The sequence below is a fragment of the Gracilinanus agilis genome, chromosome 5 (assembly GCF_016433145.1).
Source record: "Gracilinanus agilis isolate LMUSP501 chromosome 5, AgileGrace, whole genome shotgun sequence".
NCBI classification, from domain to species: domain Eukaryota; kingdom Metazoa; phylum Chordata; class Mammalia; order Didelphimorphia; family Didelphidae; genus Gracilinanus; species Gracilinanus agilis.
The window spans coordinates 72,614,200-72,636,928 of record NC_058134.1 but is presented as its reverse complement, the minus strand read 5'-3'; the positions used below and the strand labels follow the sequence as shown (position 1 = coordinate 72,636,928).

The 22,729-nt window shown below is 40.8% G+C and overlaps 1 protein-coding gene across 2 annotated transcripts in view; it reads right to left on the bottom strand.

The window, feature by feature from the left end:
• ZEB1 (zinc finger E-box binding homeobox 1) overlaps positions 1-22,729 on the bottom strand; it is a 136,523-nt gene that overhangs the window by 4,974 nt on the left and 108,820 nt on the right. Inside the window, exons 5-7 of one of the 2 annotated variants that reach the window (XM_044679959.1) lie at positions 17,629-17,831; positions 8,918-9,023; positions 2,999-4,812 (exon numbers count right to left, since the gene is read on the bottom strand). In XM_044679959.1, the coding sequence (XP_044535894.1) occupies positions 2,999-4,812; positions 8,918-9,023; positions 17,629-17,658 (1,950 nt within the window). In that variant the 5' untranslated portion in view covers positions 17,659-17,831. Of the gene's footprint in view, positions 1-2,998; positions 4,813-8,917; positions 9,024-17,628; positions 17,941-22,729 lie in introns of those variants that run through there. The other variant, XM_044679958.1, reaches the window with a different exon arrangement.

The following is a 22,729-nucleotide window of genomic DNA, read 5'->3' as shown; positions in this document are numbered from 1 at the left end:
ATGGCAGGATTGCAGGGATGGAAAAGGGACCAAGATTTTACGACCTCAAAAAAATGTGAAAACCATGGCTTAACTGCATTGGCACAAATGACTGATTTTTAAAAAGTAAAATCATTTTGTTCATTTTTTGGCATGTCATATTATTGCTTAGAAATGTTTATCTGTAAAAAGCCTCTCAGTAATTATCCTGATTTATGATTCATTTTATTATCTAGTAACCTTGTGACATCTGATTTAAGACCAGAATGTCCAATAACACTATGTGCATTATATTATTTGCTAATGTAAAATGTAGAATGGTGCAAGGTGAAAAAGGTCCAACACAATTTCCCAGCTTTCTCCACTCCTATTTCCTACTTTGAGCTGGGCCAAAGCTACGTCTCTGAACTCTGATCAATGTTCTCCCAAAATAATGCCAGAAATGAGGGCAAAGATGAACTATCCATCCCAGGAGAGTGAGGCTTGTGGAGGAAAGTAAAAAGAGAATCCTCAGGCATGTCTCTATTCCTAAAAGCAGTTACAGTATCCTGATTTCTGATGCTTTGGTACCTCTTCCAGGTTCTTCCAATCTCAGGGAATCAAGGGCATTTTCTTTTGTTTGGGGATGGAAAGCTTATTAGGTGGTTAAGATGATACCTTGATAACAAGCCTCACATGTATTGGGAAAGACAGAAAGATCTAGGGAGAGGAGGAATATTCCGAGTGAAGCCTGAAGAAAAGGCTTTTCCATTGGCCTTAGATGTAAATATTTTTCTTTAAAAAGGACAAATATTTACAATATAGTAAAGCAGCAGCACCACGTGGCCAACATAACTCTCTGGCCTTAGAGCCAGGCAATGTGGGTTCCAGTCCTGACCCTGCGCCCCTTGAGGGCCCCTGACTTTCTAGGATAATGAGCCATAGAGACGGAGGAGATCCCTGTATCAATGAATTGCAGGTCTAGCTCCTGTTCTCTCTCTGCAACAATCCAATAGTTTCTAGAATGTTATAGTTAGTTCTTTAATTTGGAATATTGTTTTTATATAACATTATAATAATTATAACTAATCACAATTATATAATTACGTGATATACGATATACTAGGCTGAGTAGAGCACATGAGCTTGCTACATTCTAGCACAATGTATGGAGCTGCAGTAATCTCTGATTCTTTTTCCTTTTGGTACTTAGGAGAGTGCTGAGGGGAGTTGGCGGAACAGTGATGGGATCCCTATCCTTGGGCCATCATCTCCCTTCCCTTGATGGACTAGCCTCTAAAAGGAGGCTTTGAGCAGAATGATCTTGAAGATCATTTCCATGAGAGGACACAACAAAAACAGACACCAGACAGAAGAGTCTCTTGTTATGGCCTGGGCTCCTCTGTTAATGTTTTAATGTGCACCATGAAGACGATGCCTTTCCTGGCTGTAGAAAGCCTATGTGAGTTGAAGTTGCCACTGTGGAAGGTGGGCCCAGATGGCCACTTTGAAGAATGGCTGTTTCTTTGGATTCAGAAATGGGATAAACATGGAGCTATGGTTTGGGGTCGTGCAGGAGAGGGAAGGGCCCAACACCAGGCAGAAGCCCACCCAGTCAGTCGCTGTGATGGTGCTTTTGAGATGTTTGGCAGCCTTGAGGGGCTCGCACTGAGCATATGTGTGTGGGTACACTTTTCTGATACAGATGAACTGGACCATCATGCCCAAAGCAGGTAAGTGTGTGGGTAAAGAACTCCCACAGGTTTAGGAAATCTTGGCAGTGGGACAGTGTTGGCAACATGACTGAAACGAATGAGAGTAATCAGGGTTTCAGCTAGAGCCAGGCATCATAAAGATTGCTCCAGTCAGCTTTTAGGCTGTGTTTATTTTATACGCTTTGAGATGACACATAAAGTTGGCATGGAAATCCATTCTCACCATCCATATTTTTCTTAGAGACAATGTGTTAGGCATGTTTGATGTATCTCTTGGGCCACAGTGGTGAGAAAATATAGGCTTTTTCATGGGAGACAATTTCTCCATATTTCATTCATTGTTCTTTTATGTGTAGTGGACTGGATCAGGGAGGAGGGAAACTTGGGAGACTCTTCTGGCCTGTTTTTGCAGGCACCTGTGTATGGGAATCTGTGCTAGAGTTTTAGAATCTTTAACATTAACTCACTATATGCTGGTTTGTTGTGAAGTGACTTCTAGGGGAATTTCTGTATTACTGCATGTATGGGTGGGAATTTCCTAGGAGTTATAGGGGGCCTGTAGGGGGCTCTGCTATTAGCCTGTATTGTTTTTCTGTGTTTCCCTGGGGCTGGGTAAGGATATTGATTTCAATAATTTCAGTAAAAGGGAATGCTAGTGAGAGAAGAGTCACACAGGGAAACTGAGTGGAATAACCATCCCTCTGATACCTGCTGTGCGAGTTTCAGAACTAGTGACGAGCTGTGCCAAACGTCAGGAGCTTTGAAGGCTTCCCACAGGTGAGAATAATGAGCCAGCTCACTCGTTATCCTTTTCTATAGCTTTATATAGTTATCCAGGCTAATTCTTGTTTGCTCAAGTCCTTGGGGGACACAGCCCCTGAAGCCTAGGGTGCTCATGCGAAAGGCAACAGAGCTTCCCTTATGGATGGCTTTAACTGGGAAAAAGCTCTTTCCTAACTTTGGGAAGAGAAGCATTAACACAAGAATGTAATTAGTGTTTTTACTTGTTTTTACTTGTTCTTAGCTGCCCTTGGACAGTTGGGTCTTTGGCCATGTAGGCTTGCTCCCTTCCATCTGCCATTTTGTCCTTTGTAAGTGCCTTCCCCTTGTCCTCCCCAGGACGTCTGAATGAACCTTGGCATGTTTCACTTAGTGCCCTTTTCAGGCATCTTAACATTTAAAAATGCCAAGTTACTAAGGTGAAATAAAAGATGACTTCCTTTTTATCTGATAATTTATCCCCATACCCCTCCCTTTATGGTATAGGAATAATGTGAAATTGGAGACACATGAGAACGTGTGGTGCTCGCCATAAGCTCTGTTACCTGATTTCCACTGGGCTGGGTCCCTTTGGCGGGCGCTTCTTGGACAGCGGGGCTGACCGTTGCAGAATATGTATATGCCACCTGGGGAATCAGAATGGTCTGCTTATTGGCAGCCAGTGCCCGCAAGCACGGGACGCTGTTCTGGTCGGCAATGGCCACGATGGCAGGTAACTGGGCAGTGACGGTGGGGATGGCGATGTTGATGGGGTTGGCACTTGGTGGGATCACATTGACAACTGGGTCTGAGTCCGTCCCACAGCTGTCCTTGGGCGGCTGCTCCTTTTTGGCGCAGGACAAGTTCAAGGGTTCTTCCTGGACAGAATAAACACTGTTCTGGTAAACACTAGTGATGGTGGATCTCTCCAGTAATTCTCCATGTTGCTTTGGTAGTGAAAGATCGAGAGGTTCCACTTGTGGCTCTTCTTGTGCCCCTTCTGCCGTGTATGCGTAACCCTGCGTGTTCCGGGATGAAGAGAGGTTGAGCGGTGATGGGGATGGCGTGCGACTTCTAGAGCCATTCAGTGCGGAGCCCACGGGGACGGCGGGAGATTTAGTCGTCTTCCTTGGACTCTTGGAAGGCGTCGCACCGTCCTGGGGTTCGTCTGCATTTGCAGGTGCTGCAGGATCCTTGTCGGCAATGGGTACTCCGACTCTGCCTGGTTCAGGGGAGGACGGATCGGACGGCTGTACTGGAATCTGTCCAGCTTGCATTTTCTCAAACCACTTTTTCACTACGTCCAGGGGCAGGTTCACAGAATCCGCAATCTTGGAGAGCTCCTCAGAGCTGGGCTGGGCGTTGAGTGCGTAGTAGGCTTTGAGGAGAGACAGGAGGTTCTTCAGCGGTGGCTGACTAGGGGACAGGCGGCCCTCTCCGGGGTCCTCTGGGGCGGGGGGCTCAGCCTTGCCCGCTTCGGGGGTACTGGGCTGGGCAGGCGGAGCAGGCTGCTTGGGGTCATAGTGCTTTAGGTCTGGAAGTGCGTTCAGGTCTCCGGGGCAGTCCTCGCACAGAAGGCAGGTGCTGTCCTCGGGGCCCCCTTCAAAGTGCTTCTCTTTCTCAGACTTCACTCTAAGGTCTTCGGGCAACTTTTCGCTTTTGCAGCTGTTGGTGGGGACCGAGTTCTCTTTTTTCAGATTCTGGGGAACCACCTGTAGCTGCCCGGGTTGCTCCAGGCTGTAGTTGATGATAATTTTGGTTGTTCCATCTTGGTCAACCAAGGGAAGACTAATGGCCGAAATGAGGGAATGGCCCCCCGGCTGTATCGTGGGTGAGCTGATTGTTTCTTGATCTTTGGATGCCAGGTTGGCGTGATTGTTCTCCAGGACCTGCCGGATGACGCTGCCATCCACGGCCACTTTGAGGACGTTCTGAATGTCGCTCAGGTTAATACTTATGGGAGACACCAAGCCGACCGTTGGGAGGACCACGGCCTGCACCACACCCTGAGGAGAGCCGGTGGCCTGCAAGGGGCTGCCACCACCAAAGACCCCGTTGGGCAACGGGGCCGAACAGTTGATTCCTGAAGCAACCACTATGGGCTTGAATTCATAATCCACAGGTTCAGTTTTAATTTGGTTTACTGGCAGTTGTTCTTGCAAGGGCTTGTTCTCGACCTTTTGCCGGATCTGGGGTCTGCTGGGACTGCCCGGGGATGCCGACAGAGAAGGGGACGAGCACTGGGACGTCTTGAGAGCCGTTCTGGACCGGCCGTTCACAGGCATCAAACCGATACATTTCTTACTGCTTATATGTGAGCTATAGGAACCAGAATGGGAAAAACGTTTCTTGCAGTTTGGGCATTCATATGGCTTCTCTCCTAAACAATGACAACAAAAGGTGACAGTCACTACATTAGTAAAGAACTGTCCACAAGTCCAAACAGTTCCCAAACAGCTGAGCCCTTCAAAAGAGGACCTGGTGTATGTCTGTTATAATTGTATTTAAAAAACCTATTTTATGTTTAAAATAAGCTATAGAAATAGCACAAATACTTAGGAAGCTTTAGTTTGCACTAAATATTTTTATAGATAAGGCCTGTTTTAAATATATTTTCATATATTTAATCTTTTTTTTTTTTAAACCCTTACCTTCATCTTAGAGTCAATACTGTGTATTGGTTCCAAGGCAGAAAAGCGGTAACGGCTAGGCAATGGGGGTTAAGTGACTTGGCCAGGGTCACACAGCTAGAAAGTGTCTGAGACCATATTTGAACCTAGGACCTCCCGTCTCTAAATCCACTGAGCTACCCAGCTGCCCCCTATATATTTAATCTTACTCCTTAAAACTCAACCACAGTAATGACAGAGGCCAAAGTAATCTCCCTTTAGTGCTCTAGTTCAACTTCTGAATCTTTCAAGTTAACAGTTTTCATTATTCTACCTTATCATCTCTATACAATTCCCTTATCTCAATCTAGCCAATTTAAATGGGAATTCTCCCAACTTGGAGGGGAAGGGCAGGGGAAATCAGTTTGACATTCTTTAAAGTTGAATATTCAGCCTTAATGGACAAACTTCTCAACTCTAGGAAATCCTCTCTAGGGAACCTAGTAGAGTTTTGAAGTCTATCAGTTAAGGTTAAATATTCCATTTGTAAAAGATGTCAGATAGGATTTCCCAAGAAAGGAAAAATAAACAAAACACAACTACTTCTCTAAAGTTAAAATGTAAAATTAATTATATAAATATCTTGGACACATTCATACATTAACTAAAGCCTTAAAGAGATGTTCTGGCATTTTGAGGGTATGTGACTTGCCATGGTTACCACCCTAGTCTGTCTGTAATCTCAGGTCTTCCTGACTGAGACTAGGCCAGTCTCTCTATTCATGCATATCTGCTATTTCTCATGTTCTTTTGTTTCTTTTTTTTTTAAAAACCTTTTCATTATCACTTCTAAGACAAAAGAGTGGTAAGGGCTAGGCCTTTGGGGTTAATGACTTGCCCAAGGTCACACAGCTTGGATGTGTCTGAAGCCAGATTCGAATCTAGAACCTCCTGTCTCTGGCCTGGCTCTCAGTCCAGTGAATCACCTAGCTGCCCCCAATTCTCATACGTTTTAAGCAGTATTTATGATATTAGGACACTTGCATTAATTGCATCACACAAAGACATAATACAGTTTTCCTCTCATCAAGAAAATAACTTTTAACTTAAAAAGACAGTTCTTATGTTAACATTATAAATCCAAGAGCATATAACTGAAATGTATATCCTCAGAAATATTGCCTGGTTTCCTCATAATACTAAACACCTTTAGAAATGAGTACTGGAAGGAACCTCAGACCCTGTGTATTCTCCCCTCCCCTCCTACAGCTGAAGCACTTCTGTCTCCTGGGAAAGGAAGGGAGCCCCTTGGCACCCCAGGACCTTCCCAGGAGCTCTCTCAACAATGGGAGTGCTGGGCCTGGAGCGTAAAGGAGCACAGTATTGTATCCATGCCACTCCAGGCTCTACACATTTTTAGAATTTCATTTCCAAAAAGAATCCAGAGACCCACGGCCAGGAAAAACATGAGAGTCAGCCATCTAGCTGTCCCTCTGCAATCCGATAGATCCCTATCTGCCAAACGTCACAGGAAAGTGAGGCAGTCCAGGGCTGTCCTCCGGGCTGAGCTCCTGTGGGCCAGCAGCCCAGTTCTCCAGGACAAGGAATTACAATGGGCTGACCACCTTTATGAGTGGATGGACCGGAATGGGCTCGGTTCCCCAGAGGATCCAGAGACTCTGCCTTTAAATGGGCCCGGGCAGGCTCTCTAGGGAAGCTTTTGCTTGGCAGCCCCACTATAAAACGGGGATAAGGACAGCATCAAATGAGACAGGACCTGTAAAGAGCGTGGCCAATGCGAAGCTGCGGCCTGAATGCCTGTTAGGGAGGTTCCCCGCCAAGCGCCTTCCCACACAAGGTCTTGCGGGTCTACTTTTCTCTTAAGCACGGCCGCGACCAGCCGCATCCCTCATGCGTCTCTCTTACACCTCTCTCTTGCCTCCCCCACTTCTCGAGGCTCATTTGATAAGAAAGGGGAAAAGATGACTGCTCGATAGAAAGGGCAGAAGTTCTTCAGAGGAGAATGTCATTCACTATCTTCTAACTGGGAACATGCCACTGCATCACGTATTAACTTAATGCTGTCAATAAGAGATCTGTAAGCAGGAAAAATGAATGTTCTTCATGTCAAAAGCAACAGAGTACTTGGCTTTTCCAAATAATTGTGCTTCTGAAAAACGCTGCCGAATGCTTTTGTCCCCCATTGAGTCACATTATAATTTAGAGACATTCTTCAGTTCATTTCTGACTGCACTTCAATTCAAACAGGCTCTTAATACTTTGGCTTTAAGTTTCTCTTGGGGGAGGAAATATCATTAACTCTTTTGTCGAGCAGTAATGGCCCATAACAAACATATTTAAATGCTCAATGGAAACGGGCGATTTCAAGGAATTCTGCTGTGATACAAGTAACAACTCAGAATTCATTCATTTGATTAGGTTTGGATTTTTGCCTATAAGATTTCTTAAGGATTTACTTCCAATTCTAAAAATTATATTATGGGGAAGATGTGACTAAATGACTGAAGCTCCTTTAAAAAAATCCCAGAATTTATAATCCAAATAATTATTACCTTTCAAAGGAGCTACGATGGGAGGTTATATATCTGACCATACTGTCAAAAGGCAGTATTGTCTAGGGGTTAGAGACGTCTTGGAGTCAAGAACAGTCTTGAACATGGGTCATTAGCGACAGGACCATGGGTGATTTGGACAAACTACCTAATTATTAGGCAAGTATCTGATACAACAAACTATCGAAGTTATAGGCCTTATCGTTGCTCAAAATATTTTTGTAAATTATCCTTAGGAGTGCTTAGTTGGACCAGCTTATATGAGCTGAAAATTGGTTTATGGTTCTTGATCTTCTTTTCACTGAAGAAAGGAGTTGAGTTTGCCTCCAATTCTATGATTTTTGTAATCCCTTAAGTCACCAGACATGGTTTTTGAATGATATTTTGCTGCTTAAAAAATCAAATTCACCTTCAAAGGACAGCAATTTGCTTAAATCAGGCAGCACTCTTTTTCCTGGGGCTGAGATGTTTGTATTGGTGAGTGTGTCCTAGCCTACCCATGCTATTCTGGCAAGATGCCCACTGGCAGATCCTCCCTGCCCTGGCACGGAGCTGTCCTTCCGGGTGAGTGAGGACCATCTCTCTCCCACAGCTTGCTCTCTCCAGCCACGTCCAGGCTTTACCTAGTGATTTGCCAGTTATCCACTCTCCTACCACAGCTGGTCTCTCCTCCACAACTCTCCCTCCACTTTTTGCACTGGGAACCCAAATCAGATGAACTCTGAGCCAATCTTCTGGCTCCCTCCACCAGCCCTGGGACTTCCCAGAGCAGACTCTCCTTCCCTGGCCACCCTTCCTCTGGATGTGGTTTCCCTCCATTTGAATGTAATAGACCCCTGGAGGGCAGGGACTTTCCACTTTGTAGCTCTGTCTCTTAGCGCAATGTTTGGCACATAGTAAGCACTTAATGAGTGCTTTTCATATTGTGGATGTTCAAAACAATGTGTGTAGCTCAGGGTCTAAAGGTGATTACAGAAGATAAGTTTCTAAAATATTATGAGCCATAGCAAAACCATGGAATAAATATATAATCTCCTAAAGTGACCACTTCTATGAAAGGCAATTTTCATTTGAAAGTAGAATTCCTGTTATGTTTCTTCAAGAAGTCAGTCCTATTAGTCCCATCTTATCTCTGCCAACTAGGTTTAGAAGAAAACTGACACAATGTAGTTATTCTATATTTGGAAATGTACACTTGTGTTATTTAATACAAAGATTCAGTTTAGAATAAATGCCTTGATTCCCATGTAATCCAGAGTCCAGGCCAAGTAGGGAGCCCAGCCAAGCCGAGCCCAATATTTACCGCTGTGGATCCTTAAGTGCTCTTTAAGGTGGTGTTTATACTTGAAAGCTTTGCCACATTCTGTGCACTTGAATTTTCGGTTACCCCCAGACTGGGTCACATGTCTCTGTAAAAAAGAATTTGGAATTTATTCATGGTACCAAAAAAAATCTGTGATTATAAAAAAAAGAATACATTTTGGAACATAAACTTCTAATACACAAAATGTAGATAATAAGTGATAGGTGACATTGAGTTCTTCTTTAAGTGACTTAGAAGTCACCCCTCCTCCATCTTCTCATTTTACAAATGCGGAAAAAGGAGGCCAAGAGAATTCAGGGGAATGACTGGAGAGATGAATCCAGGTCTTTTGACCCCATATTCAGCATCCTTTCCACTTTTCCATTATGCAATAATTTGCTAATTTGAATCCCTAAGCTCTAAGAAGAAGGTACTAAAAGTATTACTACCATCATTTTACAAGTAATGTGGCATTTAAAATTATTGTAAGCTCTGGGAGAGTACAACTCTCAGGACTCCCTGCTACAACTTCCCCCAACACCTCCCACTTCCTTTGTGGGAGGTGCCAGAGAAAGTATAAAAGGGAAAGTTTGGTGCCTTTTCCCGGGTCTGCTCTGCTCTCTGGAGCCTGGAGGCTGGTTGAAGCTTTCTACCCTGACCTTTCTCTTGGCACCTTTTCCCTTCTATCTACCTCCTAGTTTTCCCTAGACTTTCCCTTTTCTAATTTAAGTAAAACCCAGCTATTCTAAACCCTAAGTTGCTCTCTGATCTTTTATTTGAGCCCTGAAGGGCTCTGGTCAATTCCCACCCACCCCACTACCTTCCTTTCCCTTCCTCTACCTTCCTCTCTTTCTCCCATCCTTTCTCCTCTTTTCCTTCCTCCTACCTACCTTCCCTTCACCCCCCGAACAGTAAGGAGTAACATATGCGAAGGGTAAGTGCCTTGTCCAAGACCAGTCAGGAGATATTAGTGGTGAGGTTCACACCCAAAGGGATCCTTCCCCTAAGCCCAGGCATCTTTCTAGAATACTATGTTTCTCTCATCTAACCTGCTCATAGTAGGATGTTGTTCTTTTCTTTTCTTTTTTTTAACCCTTACCTTATGTCCAGGCAGAGGAACGGTAAGGGCTAGGCAATTGGGATTAAGTGATTTTCTCAAGGTAATACAGGTAGGAAGTATCTGAGAACCCAGGACCTCCCACCTCTAAGAGAGATACTGCTCTTAAAGGAAGGTAGACTCCCATTTTTTCTAGTTTAACAAAATTCTCTAATTTTATCAGTCACTTCGGGAATGGATCAGAGAAACTTTCAAAAAATAATTTAATGTAAAGCTTTCACTATTGTATCTCAGTTGCAATTCTCTAAATAAGGAGGGGCTTTGTAAGTTGGTTTGTTTTTGGTCTGGACCTGTGATTTCATCAAGATAGGGAATTATAAATGCAGCAAAAATTGCCTGAGGACATTGGGAGGATAAGTGACCTGCTGTACAGTCATATATATCTGTTACCTGTTGAAGACAAGCCCTGAACCCTTTTGAATTCCAAGGCTAGTCCCTCTATTAACTAGGCTATACAGCCTTCAAGGTACTCAACAAGTCCAAGTTAGACTTTAAATCAATTGCTATGAGTTTACATTTTTATATTTCTACTTTTTGCTGATGATTCTATATAGACAAAAGTGTCAGAAAAGATGGGTATTTCATAAAAAACAAAATTTAGGCTCTCAGATGTTATCCAGTTCAGTTCCTTCATTTTTCAGATGAGGAGACAGACCCTAAATGGTGAAGTCACTGGTCCAGGGTGACAAAGCTAATTAAGAGAAGAGCTGGAACAAAAATCTAGGTCTAGATTCCTAGGACTTCCAACCACTGTCCCAGGTTCTACCCTCTGGGACCAAACAGAACATTTCTAATCCCTGTTAGTTCTTCTGACTGCCACATCACACTGTGGAATTGTATTCAGGACCAAGTCCAATAAAGGCCCCCTATTTTTGGTCTTCTCCATCCTATCCTTGTGAAGATGATTATTTTGAATCCAAGTATAACATTTTACATTTATCCTTACTGAATTTCATATTATTAGGCTTAGACCAGCACTCTAGCCTATAAACATCTTTCCAGACTTTCACACTTTAATCTTTTAGCCATCCCTCACAGTACTGTGCCATTTTCAGATTTGATAACACTGTCACCTATGCCTTTAAATAACTGATAAAAATATTAAATGGTAAAGGGACACCAGAGGACACTTCCCTGGAGCCCTCTTGCCAGGCTGACACTATACTATTGATGACTACTCTTTTTAATCTAGATAGTAAATATGTCCCAAATCCACCTTATAGCTGTTATCTAACCTGTATCTCTCAATTTTTTCTACCACGTGAGGTACTTTACCAAATACCTTGCTAAAATCAAGTAAACCATATGTCAGTAACATCCCCTTGAGCTAAAAGGTCAGTAACTGTGGGGAAAAAGGCATTAATTTTTTTTATATAGCACAACCTGTTCTTGATGAAGCCAAGCAGTTATTTTTATTAGATATTCATTAATCATTTTTTTGCTAGATCTATTCTGCATATTCTCCAGGAACTAAAATAAAAACTCATTGACCTAGAGCTTGGAGACTCTATTCTCTTCCCTTTTTTGAAGACTGGGCCATTTGCCTTTCTCCAATCTTATTCTCCATGATCTTCCTGGTATTACTGACAGTGGCTCAGCAATTCCATCTGCCAGTTTTCTGAGTTCCTAAAGATGTAGTTCTTTTGTACCAGTTAACCTGACTTCATCAAGCACAGTTAGATGTTTTCTTACTTATCTTGCAGGTACTTCTTTAGGATTATTATTAGCCATTTTTTATTGTCATTTCTAGTCCAAAGGTCATTCACACTGGCAGAGAAAACAAGGAAAAATAAGACTCTACTTCCTATTGCCAGTTACCATTCATCACATCTATTTTGAGGTCCTAATCCTTTTTCCCATTTCTCCCGATAGACCTAAACCCATTACCTACATTTCTGCCTTTGTCATTTCCACCAAGTCTAATATTTATCTGGCCATAGTTGCTTCCTTGGATTAGGATTTATAATTCCTGTTGCTGGTTGCTGGAACTCAGGCATTGGTATATTGATATAGGTATATAGTTTCTCTATGGACTCCTTTCTTGGATTAATCTCTTGTGAATCCAATTATGGCCCAATTTGCTTATGACAGGGAAACAGAAGATCAAAGCACCCAAATTGATCAGAGTGAGAATGGACCTGTGAATGTCTCCCACTCCCCAGCACTTCTAGTCTGGGTGAGATAGGGAGATGATAATGCAGAATAAAACGAGAGGACTGAAAAACAGAAATAAATTTTTCCAACAGGAATATCCTCTAGACCACTTAAATGATAAGAGGAAATAGATGAGGTGTTCAGGAAATAGGTCAGAAGCTTGCCATAGAGGCATGCTAACTTTTCTAGAGCTTTGGGGTTTGCCAAGCACTTTACACTCTCATGCCAATCACCAGAAGAGGACAATCATATTTGAGTCTTCCTCTTTCCAGAGCTGTCAAGTCTGGATGATTCTTCCTTCAGTGCCTCTTGAATCTATCTATATTTTTCTATTCACTTATGTCCTTAGTTCAGTACTTAATAGCTATCATGCCTGGGTAAGGGTAATAGCCCATTACCTGCTTTCTTAGCCTCTGTATTTCTCCTCTCACTCATCTATCCTGTACAGCATAGTCAAATTGATTTTTTCTAAAGTATTGTTTTGATTGTATCATTTTCCTGCTTGAAAACTGCCCCTCATTTCCTGTTGCCTGCCAAATGAAGTTTAAACTCTATAGCCTGGCATCTGAGTTCTCTACACTCTGGTGCCAACAGGCCTTTTCCAGGCTTAATTCCCACAGTCCAGTCAACATGCACTCTTAGATGTTCCCTGAACATGGACAGCATTCTCCTGATCTTGTGCCTTTCATCATTTAGTTTCTTCTGGCTGGAATGTCCTCCCCTAATTCTTTTTGTCAAAATCCTACTCTGTCTGTCAACAGCAAAGCTTGAATTTTACCCCAGCACCCCAGAATTTAGTTTTTAATTGGGAGGACATATATAGAAATAACAATAAAAAATGTTAAATTTTAAAATTTAAATTTTATGTCCTAAATGTTAAGTTGTTGTAGGGAATAAGGTCAATAAAGTTTCCAGAATTCTAGTGTGGAATCTCACTTATAGTTTCTATGAATGATTAAAAAGAAAAGGCTGTAGGTAATTTCTGGATATTACTTCAAAGGACAAAGTAATAGGTAAATTATGGGACTGTTACAGGGAACATAAATGTTAAAATGTCAAAAAATTCAGCATATTCTATGAACCTGGAGGTTGGGTACTAAAGGTAGATACATATATATGTATACAAACAATGATACCTTTCCCCCTACACAAATAAAGGAAAAGAAAAGGAAAACAGATGGCCTAGTTCCACTATTTTCACTAATTTCTTTAGTTGGAGAATTCCTTTTCTTCCTGCCAAGGATTTTTTGGAACTGGTAAAAAACAAAACAAGGAAATAAGCTCTGAATGGGTAGCATGCTACTCCTGTGGCTTTGAAGCCCAATTTGGCTACTTCCTTCCTACCTGTAAAGCCTGGGACCAGTTCATTATTCCTTGTGGACTTCAGTTTTCTCATCTGCAAAATGAGGGGGGTGGGCCACTTCCATCAGACTCCTTCTAGCTTTAAGTCTAGGACCTAAGACATAGGCCCTTAGGAGAAAAATGAGGATTTTTTCTTTTAAAAGGAACACACTGACTTTTTTGGGGGTGAGGAAGTTAACGGTTAATTAAAATCCTAATAGGGTGATGTCCATTTTCAGAACTAAGCATGATCTCTGTACAACTATTTTCAAGTCTTGGTTTTAGAGCAGAAATTGTTAAGAATAAAAATCTGTAATCAATTTCACAAGAACTAAATGATTATATTTTGGATACTGTTCATCTTCAATTAATCACACTAAGTATTTATTCAAATACTTATGCACAAGGCACCATTAGAGACATGATATGGACCAGATCTAGTTCTCAACCTTCAGGACTTTATAATATAGTTGGAAAAAAGAAATATAAATGAAAATATAACTAACCACATAAAACAGCCCTTTCAGTGATTCTTTTTCATTCCTTTTGAGTACTTTCCTCTCTCATTCTCCCAATCCCACTTATCTCTTTTGCCAATTAACAGATAACCTCACTTTCTACTTTTCTGAAACTGAAGTTACTTTCTCTCCCCTCAAAAACCAACCAGAGTTTAAAATGTAATTTTACATGTTTTCTTCTTCTGGCTTCAGTGATTTCTCTTCACGTTACAAACCAGAACTGAGGTCTTTTCTCTATTAATGTTAAGCACTACATTAATATTCTTCCACTAAAGTCCTACTCTGATGCCTCAATGTGACATGGGAGTGATGTTGAGTTCTTGAGTTTCAAAGATGAGGCCAGCAGAATCCAAGCTCTGGAAGGTCCTAGCAAAGCAAAAAAGGCTTTAAAGACATTGGTGAGGGACTGTCTTCTAAGGTCTGACCTAAATTAGTGAGAGGATTATGACCACAAGACTGGACCAGGTGATAATTTTTTTTTAGTCACAGAAACTCTGGCCCACTAATGTGTGCAGCAGTCAGGAACTCTGCTGGTGATGAACTCATTTGTTTCTTGAAGTATTGATGCATATTAATATTGTTAAGAAACCACAAAGGAGGTTAAATATAGTTAGTGATTTGCTTAGAAGCATCTCCTTTCAGTTTAACAGTTGGCAACACAGAAAACTAAATTTATGCTCATCTTTTATTCTTAATGGAATTGAAAATTAGTGTTTACTAAAAATACAATAGTCTCTATGGATAGGCTGATATGGATAAAGGGCTTTAAAAGACAGCATAAGTATTTCATTTGGCATAAAAGACACCTTCTCAAAGGTTAAAGGCTCCTAGCACTGGGTTTTTGGATGACAGAATGTAGAGACAGAGGAAGTCTTAAGCCAAGCCCCTCGTCTCACAGCTGAATCCCAGGAGAGGTAGCCTGTCTACATCTCACAGTGCATAAGGAGCACAGAGAGAGCTTGAGCCTGCATTTTTGGACAAATCCACTCCCCTGCACTATTTCAGAAGTGCTTCTAGAACAGAAGCGAAGAGGATCAAACACTACGGCAAGCAGACACCTGGAGACCAAACTTGAACGAGACAGTTTCTTCTGGGCCAACTTATCGATTTCTGGCGATCATCTGCATGTGTGGGTTTCTGAAGACCCTGCCTTTGGTGCTGGCTAGACTCTAGGATTATGAGCTGCAAGTAAACAGCAACACCATCACGACCCATCACCCATCGATAAACACCAAGTACCTAAGAAGGCGCTCTCGTAAAGGTGCAGGTGAAAAGCTTGTCTCCTAGAAAGCAAGCTTATTGGAGCAATTTCTAAATGGAAATTGACCTTTTTCTATTGTGGCAGGGGAGCAGGGACCCCCTTATGGGTGGCCAACCTTTTAAACTTCAATAAAATAAGCTAATTCTTGTCCCAGATACACCGAAGCAGGTCCCTTTGGTCAGTTACTTTCTCTGGCAGCCAGGGATAGGAGGCCTCCTCAGGGCTCCCCCATTCATAGGGACAGAGGCAGATTCAAAAGTTGGAGACTGTTTCCATTTCCTTTGATCCCCCACCTCCCTCATTTCTCTTTTCGGCTTTATTGGCCCCTTCTTTCCTTCTACAGTCCAGCATTCCATCCTGACTCTGTGTTTTTTATCCTTTCTGGCCTGGGCTCTGCCTGTTTCCAGACCCTCTTCTATGAGTTCCTTTCCTTTGGTTCCCCAGGTTCTTGTTGGGTTCTTGGGTCATGAATCACTTAGTCTTTTTGGATTTGTCCTGTGTGCTATGCTGGTTTCCCTGGACTTGCACTGGTTTACCTGAGTTCCAACTAGTTCATGCCCTACTTAGCTGAAGTCTTGGTTCTGGTTCCTAGTTTCCCAGGTTCTGGAATTGGAGGCTCAAAGTCCTCATAAATGACATCTCTTTTGGCCACTTCTGTTCAGCTACCTTCCTGGGAAAGTCAGCAATCTGTTTATAGACCAAAGACTTCATAGCACCCAGGAAGTCTGTAGTCCAGGTAAATATTCATGTAGGACACTTATGTAGAATCAAATGCATAGTCCTGCTTTACTGTTGAGCTTCTACTCAAACTTCTCACTTTAAATGATATCAGTCTGACTTGCAAGTCTTGTTCCATTCATGTGAATTTTAGTGAGCTGAGTAATAAAATTAAATAAGTTATGAATTGTAACTTAAACATGACTTAAAGGTCAAGTTAAAAAACACTTTCAGGGACATTTAAAAGGGGATTTAATTTGGTAAAGGCCTCTGATGTTAAAGAGTCAATCTAATCCCTGGTGTTTGTGCACCAACAAAATACATTTATAGTCAGATTTTTTGGGGGTTCAGTTGCTTCAGAACTGCCACCTGCACTCCGGCCATCATTCTCCTATTTCTTCCTTATTGAAAACCTTAACTCTTATATTTGAGTTTTTATCTTGGTTTTTTTTTTTTTTTTTTTTTTTTTTGTGATCCTTTCCCTTCCCCTCTTTCAAAGGAAATATTGTCTTCCTTCACTGGAAGATAAGTTTTTGATGGCAAGGACCATCTTATTTGTATTTTTATCCCTAGTCCTTAGCTTAGTAATGGGAAAATAGTAAGCACTTATGACATACTTCATCTCTATGTAGAAACAGAGGAACTAGAAGAAGCCATAAAAGAAATTCTCAAAAATTAAGATGTTTAAGTTTAACAGAGTATTCAGTTGTTTTTTTACAGAGAATAAAGAAGTCAGTAAATTAAGAAAATTAAATTTGGACCCTCTTTCCATGTAGTAATTAAAAAAAAAGCCTTCCCTTTGGTCTCAGAATCAATACTGACCCCTCTTTTGGCTACTTCTGTTCAGCTACATATTGTATTAAGTAATGATTCCATGGCAGAAGAGTGGGAAGGACTAGGCAGTGGGGGTTAAGTGACTTACTTCCCTGGGTCATATCAGCTAGGAAGAGTCTGAGGCCAGGTTTGAACCCAGGATCTCCTGTGTCTGGGCTTGGGGCTCTATCTGCAATGCTGCCTCCCTGCTGCCTCTCCATATAGTATTTTTTACATCATGTGATTTTGTGTAACCAGCATTTATTTTTCCTACTGAGAGTCTACATGGAAAGACTTAAGAATGTAGTTTATTCCAGTCACTCCCTATTACCTCTGGGATCAAACACCAAAGCCTTTTGGGTGTTCAAAGCCCTTGATGGCCTCACATTTCCAGGCTCCGCACACCTTCCTTCTGGCCCCCTGAAATGCCCCGGAAGGTTCTCCCTCTTCCCTGTCTCAGCCACCCCGCGCAGGGCTGCTTCTCTGGGCCTTCCTCTGAATCCTCAGCGCTGAGCTCGTGCCCGGCACCTTCACAGAAGGCACCTCTTAATGACAGCTGCATGGCCTGGACTATTGTGATCCTCTTAAGAAAAAAGCACAGTGGATAGGAAGGAAACAAGGAAGGCTCCCAAACAGGGAGAGCCTCGTGCGAGGAGGCATCGCTCACATGAAATTAATTTTCGGGTGGATTAACCCTTTCCTTGTGTGCAGGCTTCACAGGCCTAATGGCCACAAGGGGCTGAACGGAATTTCTGAATTACATGCTGCTGCTTTCTGCCATCTCACTTACTTGATCTCTTCCTGACTTATGGGATGTCATGTGACGCTCAAGCTGTGTTCGGTATGCAAACGTGTAGCTGCACAAGGAACAACTGAAGTTGTCCTCGTTTTTTTCATGGCGATATTTAATGTGTTCTTTCAGAGAGGTAAAGCGTTTGTAGCCTCGGTCACAATAAGGGCAGGTAAGAAGTTGAGAAAATGCATCTGGCGTTCCTGTAAAAGAGGAAATAGTTTTAATCTTGAAATATCCAGAAAAATAGAACCGAGCCTCGCTCCCCTGAAGTCGGGACAGTGCTGTCTGTGAATTCCTCTGCATCCAAGAGGAACTCTGCCCATGTTAAATCTTTTCAAAGATTTTCATATTCATCAAAGGTGGCAGAGATGCCAGCATTCATAGCCCATGCCTTTCTTTGGCTCTAAAAAACGACATTCCCAACCAGCCACTGACAGGACAGGACCTCATCTGTGTTTTTCAGTAAAGCTGAGGAATTCATAATCCAAACATTCATTCTTCTTCCTGATTTCTCTTATGACCATGGATAGCTCTTCCCTCTGGGCTAAGATTTTGTAATCTTGGAACATGACTCTTTTCTGGGTGAGGATAATTGGCTCTTGACAACTCAGACTAAGGGAGATATTTTATTTTGGAAGGTAATTGCAACAAACAATTATTGATGATTATAACAGCAGAGAAGGCAAACACTAGAATTTAGAGCTGACATTTCCCAACTGATGGACATATCCTTCAACAAAAGTAGCTAAAGAGATATCTATGTATATGTATATAACACACATGGGTTCTCTTCTTCTTTCTTTGATCTCTCTGAGATACAGTCCTAGTAGAGATATTGCTGGGGCAAAAGGTATGCACAATTTAGTGCCTTTTGGGGCACAGTTCCAAATTGCTTTGCAGAAAGGTTGCACCAATTCTCAGCTTCAACAGTGCATGAATATGCCAATCTAACGAATATGGGGTAGAACTATAGAATTGCTTTCATATACCCATCTCTAATTATTAGTAATTTAGAATTTTTTATATGAATGCTGATGGCTTGGCATCTTCTGTTAACATCAATTAGAGAATGACTTTTATTCTTAAAAAATTTAATCAAATTATGTTATATGAAAGTAATGGAATACTATAGTGCTATTAAAAATGATGAGGATGGGTTCAGAGAAATTTGGGAGGACTTATAGGAATTGAGAGTGAGAAGAGCTAGGAGAACAATTTATACAATAACAAAAATTATATTGTAAAGACAAATATCTTTGAAGAACTTAAGAGCTCTACTAAGTGTAGTGACTATGATTCCAGAGGTCTGATACTGTACTAACTATTAGGCTCTTACTATGTGCTAAGCTATACAAAGTAATGGAAGCTTATCAACTTTCTGACAGAGAGGAGATGGATTTAAAATGAGAATTGTTCATTACAAGGACCTCCACCCCCTTTTAAGTGAGGGGACAGTTAGAGGACAGAAAAAATATATGATTTTAAATTGGAAAAAAAAAAGAATTTAGTACAGGAAATCTGGGTTTATCTAGAACCAAGTGACCAGCCCAAACTCAAATAATGGCATGTATCTCCCCCACTAATTTTATGAAAAAGAGACAAATAAAAAATAAATGGTTAAATTAAACCAGAGATTATTCAAGGAAAACAACGTCCAGGGTATGCTGTGGCTTAGGAGACAGAGTCAGAATAATTCTGTTCACACTATTTAAGTAGTCAAGTTGCAGGTTCCTCAGCCAGTCTGTTATAGGACTTGAATGCAGGCCAGCTTTCTTCACCAAGTTACCTTACAACTCAATGTAATACATACTTACTAGAAATTATTTGATACAGTAAATCATTGGTGGTATTTTTATATTATTTTGTCATTACAGGTCATCATGGAGTCTGTGAATAGTGTTTACATTACTTTTTTTTTTTTAGATCATTTGGTAGCATTGAAGAAAACAGTTTTGGTTGAATAATGAAATCACAAAGAGCTGCAAAGAGTTTTGAAGAGGGTGAAAGAGTGGAGGAAAGAAAGAAAAGAAATGGAACTGAATATCGTAGACAGTCTTTCAAGGAATTTAGCCACGAAACAGAGGGAAAATTTAGGACAATAATTAGTGGAGGTGGAAGGAACAAGTGAGGTTTTTTAAAAATTTATTATTATTTTTTTAATTTTTAGAAAACTTTTCCATGGTTACATGATTCATGTTCTTACTCTCCCCTCCACCCCCCCAAAATACCCCCCCCCATAGCTGACATGTATTTCCACTGGTTTTTACATGTGTTCGTGATCAAGACCTATTTCAATATTATTGATAGTTGCACTGGAGTGGTCGTTTAAGAGTCTACATCCAAATTCATATCTGTATCAACCCATGTGTTCAAGCAGTTCCTTTTCTTCTTTGTTTCTACTTCCATAGTTCTTCCTCTGGATGTGGATAGCATTCTTTCTCATAAATCCCTCAGAATTGTCCTGGGTCATTGTATTGCTACTAATACAGAGGTCTATTACATTCAATTTTACCACAGTGTATCTGTCTCTGTGTACAATGTTCTCCTGGATCTGCTCCTTTCACTCTGCATCAATTCCTGGAGGTCTTTCCAGTTCACATGGAATTCTTCCAATTTATTATTTCTTTGAGCACAATAGTATTCCATCACCAACAGATACCACAATTTGTTCAGCCATTCCCCAATTGAAGGGCATCCCCTCATTTTCCAGTTTTTTGCCACCACAAAGAGTGTGGTTATAAATATTTTTGTACAAGTCTTTTTCCTTATTATCTCTTTGGGGTACAAACCCAGCAGTGGTATGGCTGGATCAAAGGGCAGGCAGTCTTTTAGAGCTCTTTGGGCATAGTTCCAAATTGCCATCCAGAATGGTTGAATCAATTCACAACTCCACCAGCAATGCATTAATGTCCCAATTTTGCCACATCCCCTCCAAAATTTATTACTCTCCCCTTCTCTCATTTTAGCCAATCTGCTAGGTGTGAGGTGGTACCTCAGAGTTGTTTTGATTTGCATTTCTCTAATTATTAGAGATTTAGAACACTTTCTCATGTGCTTATTGATAGTTTTGATTTCTTTATCTGAAAATTGCCTATTCATGTCCCTTGCCCATTTATAGATTGAGGAATGGCTTGATTTTTTTATACAATTGATTTAGCTCTTTGTATATTTGGGTAATTAGACTTTTGTCTGAGTTTTTTATTATAAAGATTTTTCCCCAATTAACTGAATTTTGAGATCTTCCAAAGCCTGTGTCCAATTCACTGAAGGTTCTATGGTTTTGCATGGAATTCCTTGATCTTCTATTCATTTGCTCTTTGTTCACCACCTGGAAAGAAGCTGTCAATTGTAATTTCTTTTTTCTTTTTCTGTTGTTTACTCATATTTTTTTCCTTTCTTTCCCTCCTGTGCCTTCTTTGCTCTGTTGGCTGATTAGGTTAAGCTGATGGTTTTAATAAGCTTTTTTTTTTTTTTTTTAAACACAAAGCTTTTTTTTTTTTTTTTTTTTAAACACATTACTTCTTGACTTTAAGTTAAATCCTTAGGAAGTCTAGTCTCTCAATCTTCAGTCTAGGGCACCTCTCAGTAGTAGCAACTGATAAATCATTTAAAATGCTTCACATATTATCACAACTGATTCTGGCAACAGTCTGGTAGGAAGGATATGCAGGTGTCACATCTTGAAACTGATGCTCAGGGAGAGTGCGCAGTCCCAGACAGCTTGGGAAATGGCACGTATACTTGAGGCCCAGGCCTAAAACAACCTGAAAAAATTCCTGTAGCATCTTAAAGGTTAGCACTCTGGGCACTGGCACTCACCTGATGGGACATAATAGGTTTTGATACAACTTTTTCTTATCCTCAACCAAAGCTTTCCCCTATGCTTTTTATTTCCATAATGTTCCTTATTAATCAATATTAAATACAATTACTTCCAGATATCTATAGCTGTGTTTGACAAGATCAGACTTTCTTGAACTGTTCTTTCAGTTCTCTCTATGACCACAATCCTATGTCCTTTTAGAAAAACATATCTTTGAAATGAACCCCCAATACTCTATAATTAGCGCTTCAGGTAGACATTACGTGAACTAATATTGCACTTTAATTCTATGTATTGCCACTATTTTGATAATTCAACATATTTTACTTTTTTACCTTTGCTTAATCTAAAGAAATCCTGTCTGTTAAACAAATCTGATGTACAAACCAGATTTTAGGAAGGTATGTTTAATCTATGTAAGAAAACTATAATAACTTAGGATGCTAATGACTAATTTTTGAGTTTGCTGAAGCAGTTCTGGAAGAACTCTTCCTGGAAATAGTTCATCATCATCAAGGCATTATGGATTTGAAGGCAGGAAGACATCCCCTACCAGCTGGAGAAATACTTTAAGATTCACAGCCAAAAAAAGCCTAGATACTATATTTTTGAAAAACGAAAATTAAAACTGTTTAGATTTCCTAGAAGCAGAGGACAAAGTGAAAATAAGAAGATCAAAGATCAAGGAAGAAACCCCAGAATAGGAAGTTCATGAGTGTAGTCTTGGAAAAAGATGTAGAAAAGTGTTGCAAAAGATAAAGGCTACCTTAAACCTACAAGGCACTATAATTCTAAAGGGGAAAAAGGCCCTTTAAGGAAAAATAGGTCTTTTAAACATTCCCAAGAGAAAGACCAGAGATGAATAGAATCTTTGATTTAATGACATTTTTTTTCTTCATTGGATTTTTGTGCCTCTTTTTCTAGTTGACCAATTTTGCTTTTTAAGCTGCTATTTACTTTTTGCATTACTTTAATTTCTTTCTCCCATTTTTCTTCAACCTGTCTTATTTGATTTTTTAATTCCTTTTTTGAGTTCTTCCAGAGCTTGTGACCAATTTCCATTTTTTTTTTTTAAATTTTAAACCCTTAACTTCTGTGTATTGACTTATAGGTGGAAGAGTGGTAAGGGTAGGCAATGGGGGTCAAGTGACTTGCCCAGGGTCACACAGCTGGGAAGTGTCTGAAGCTGGATTTGAACCTAGGACCTCCTGTCTCTAGGCCTGGCTCTCAATCCACTGAGCTACCCAGCTGCCCCCTCAATTTCCATTTTTAAAA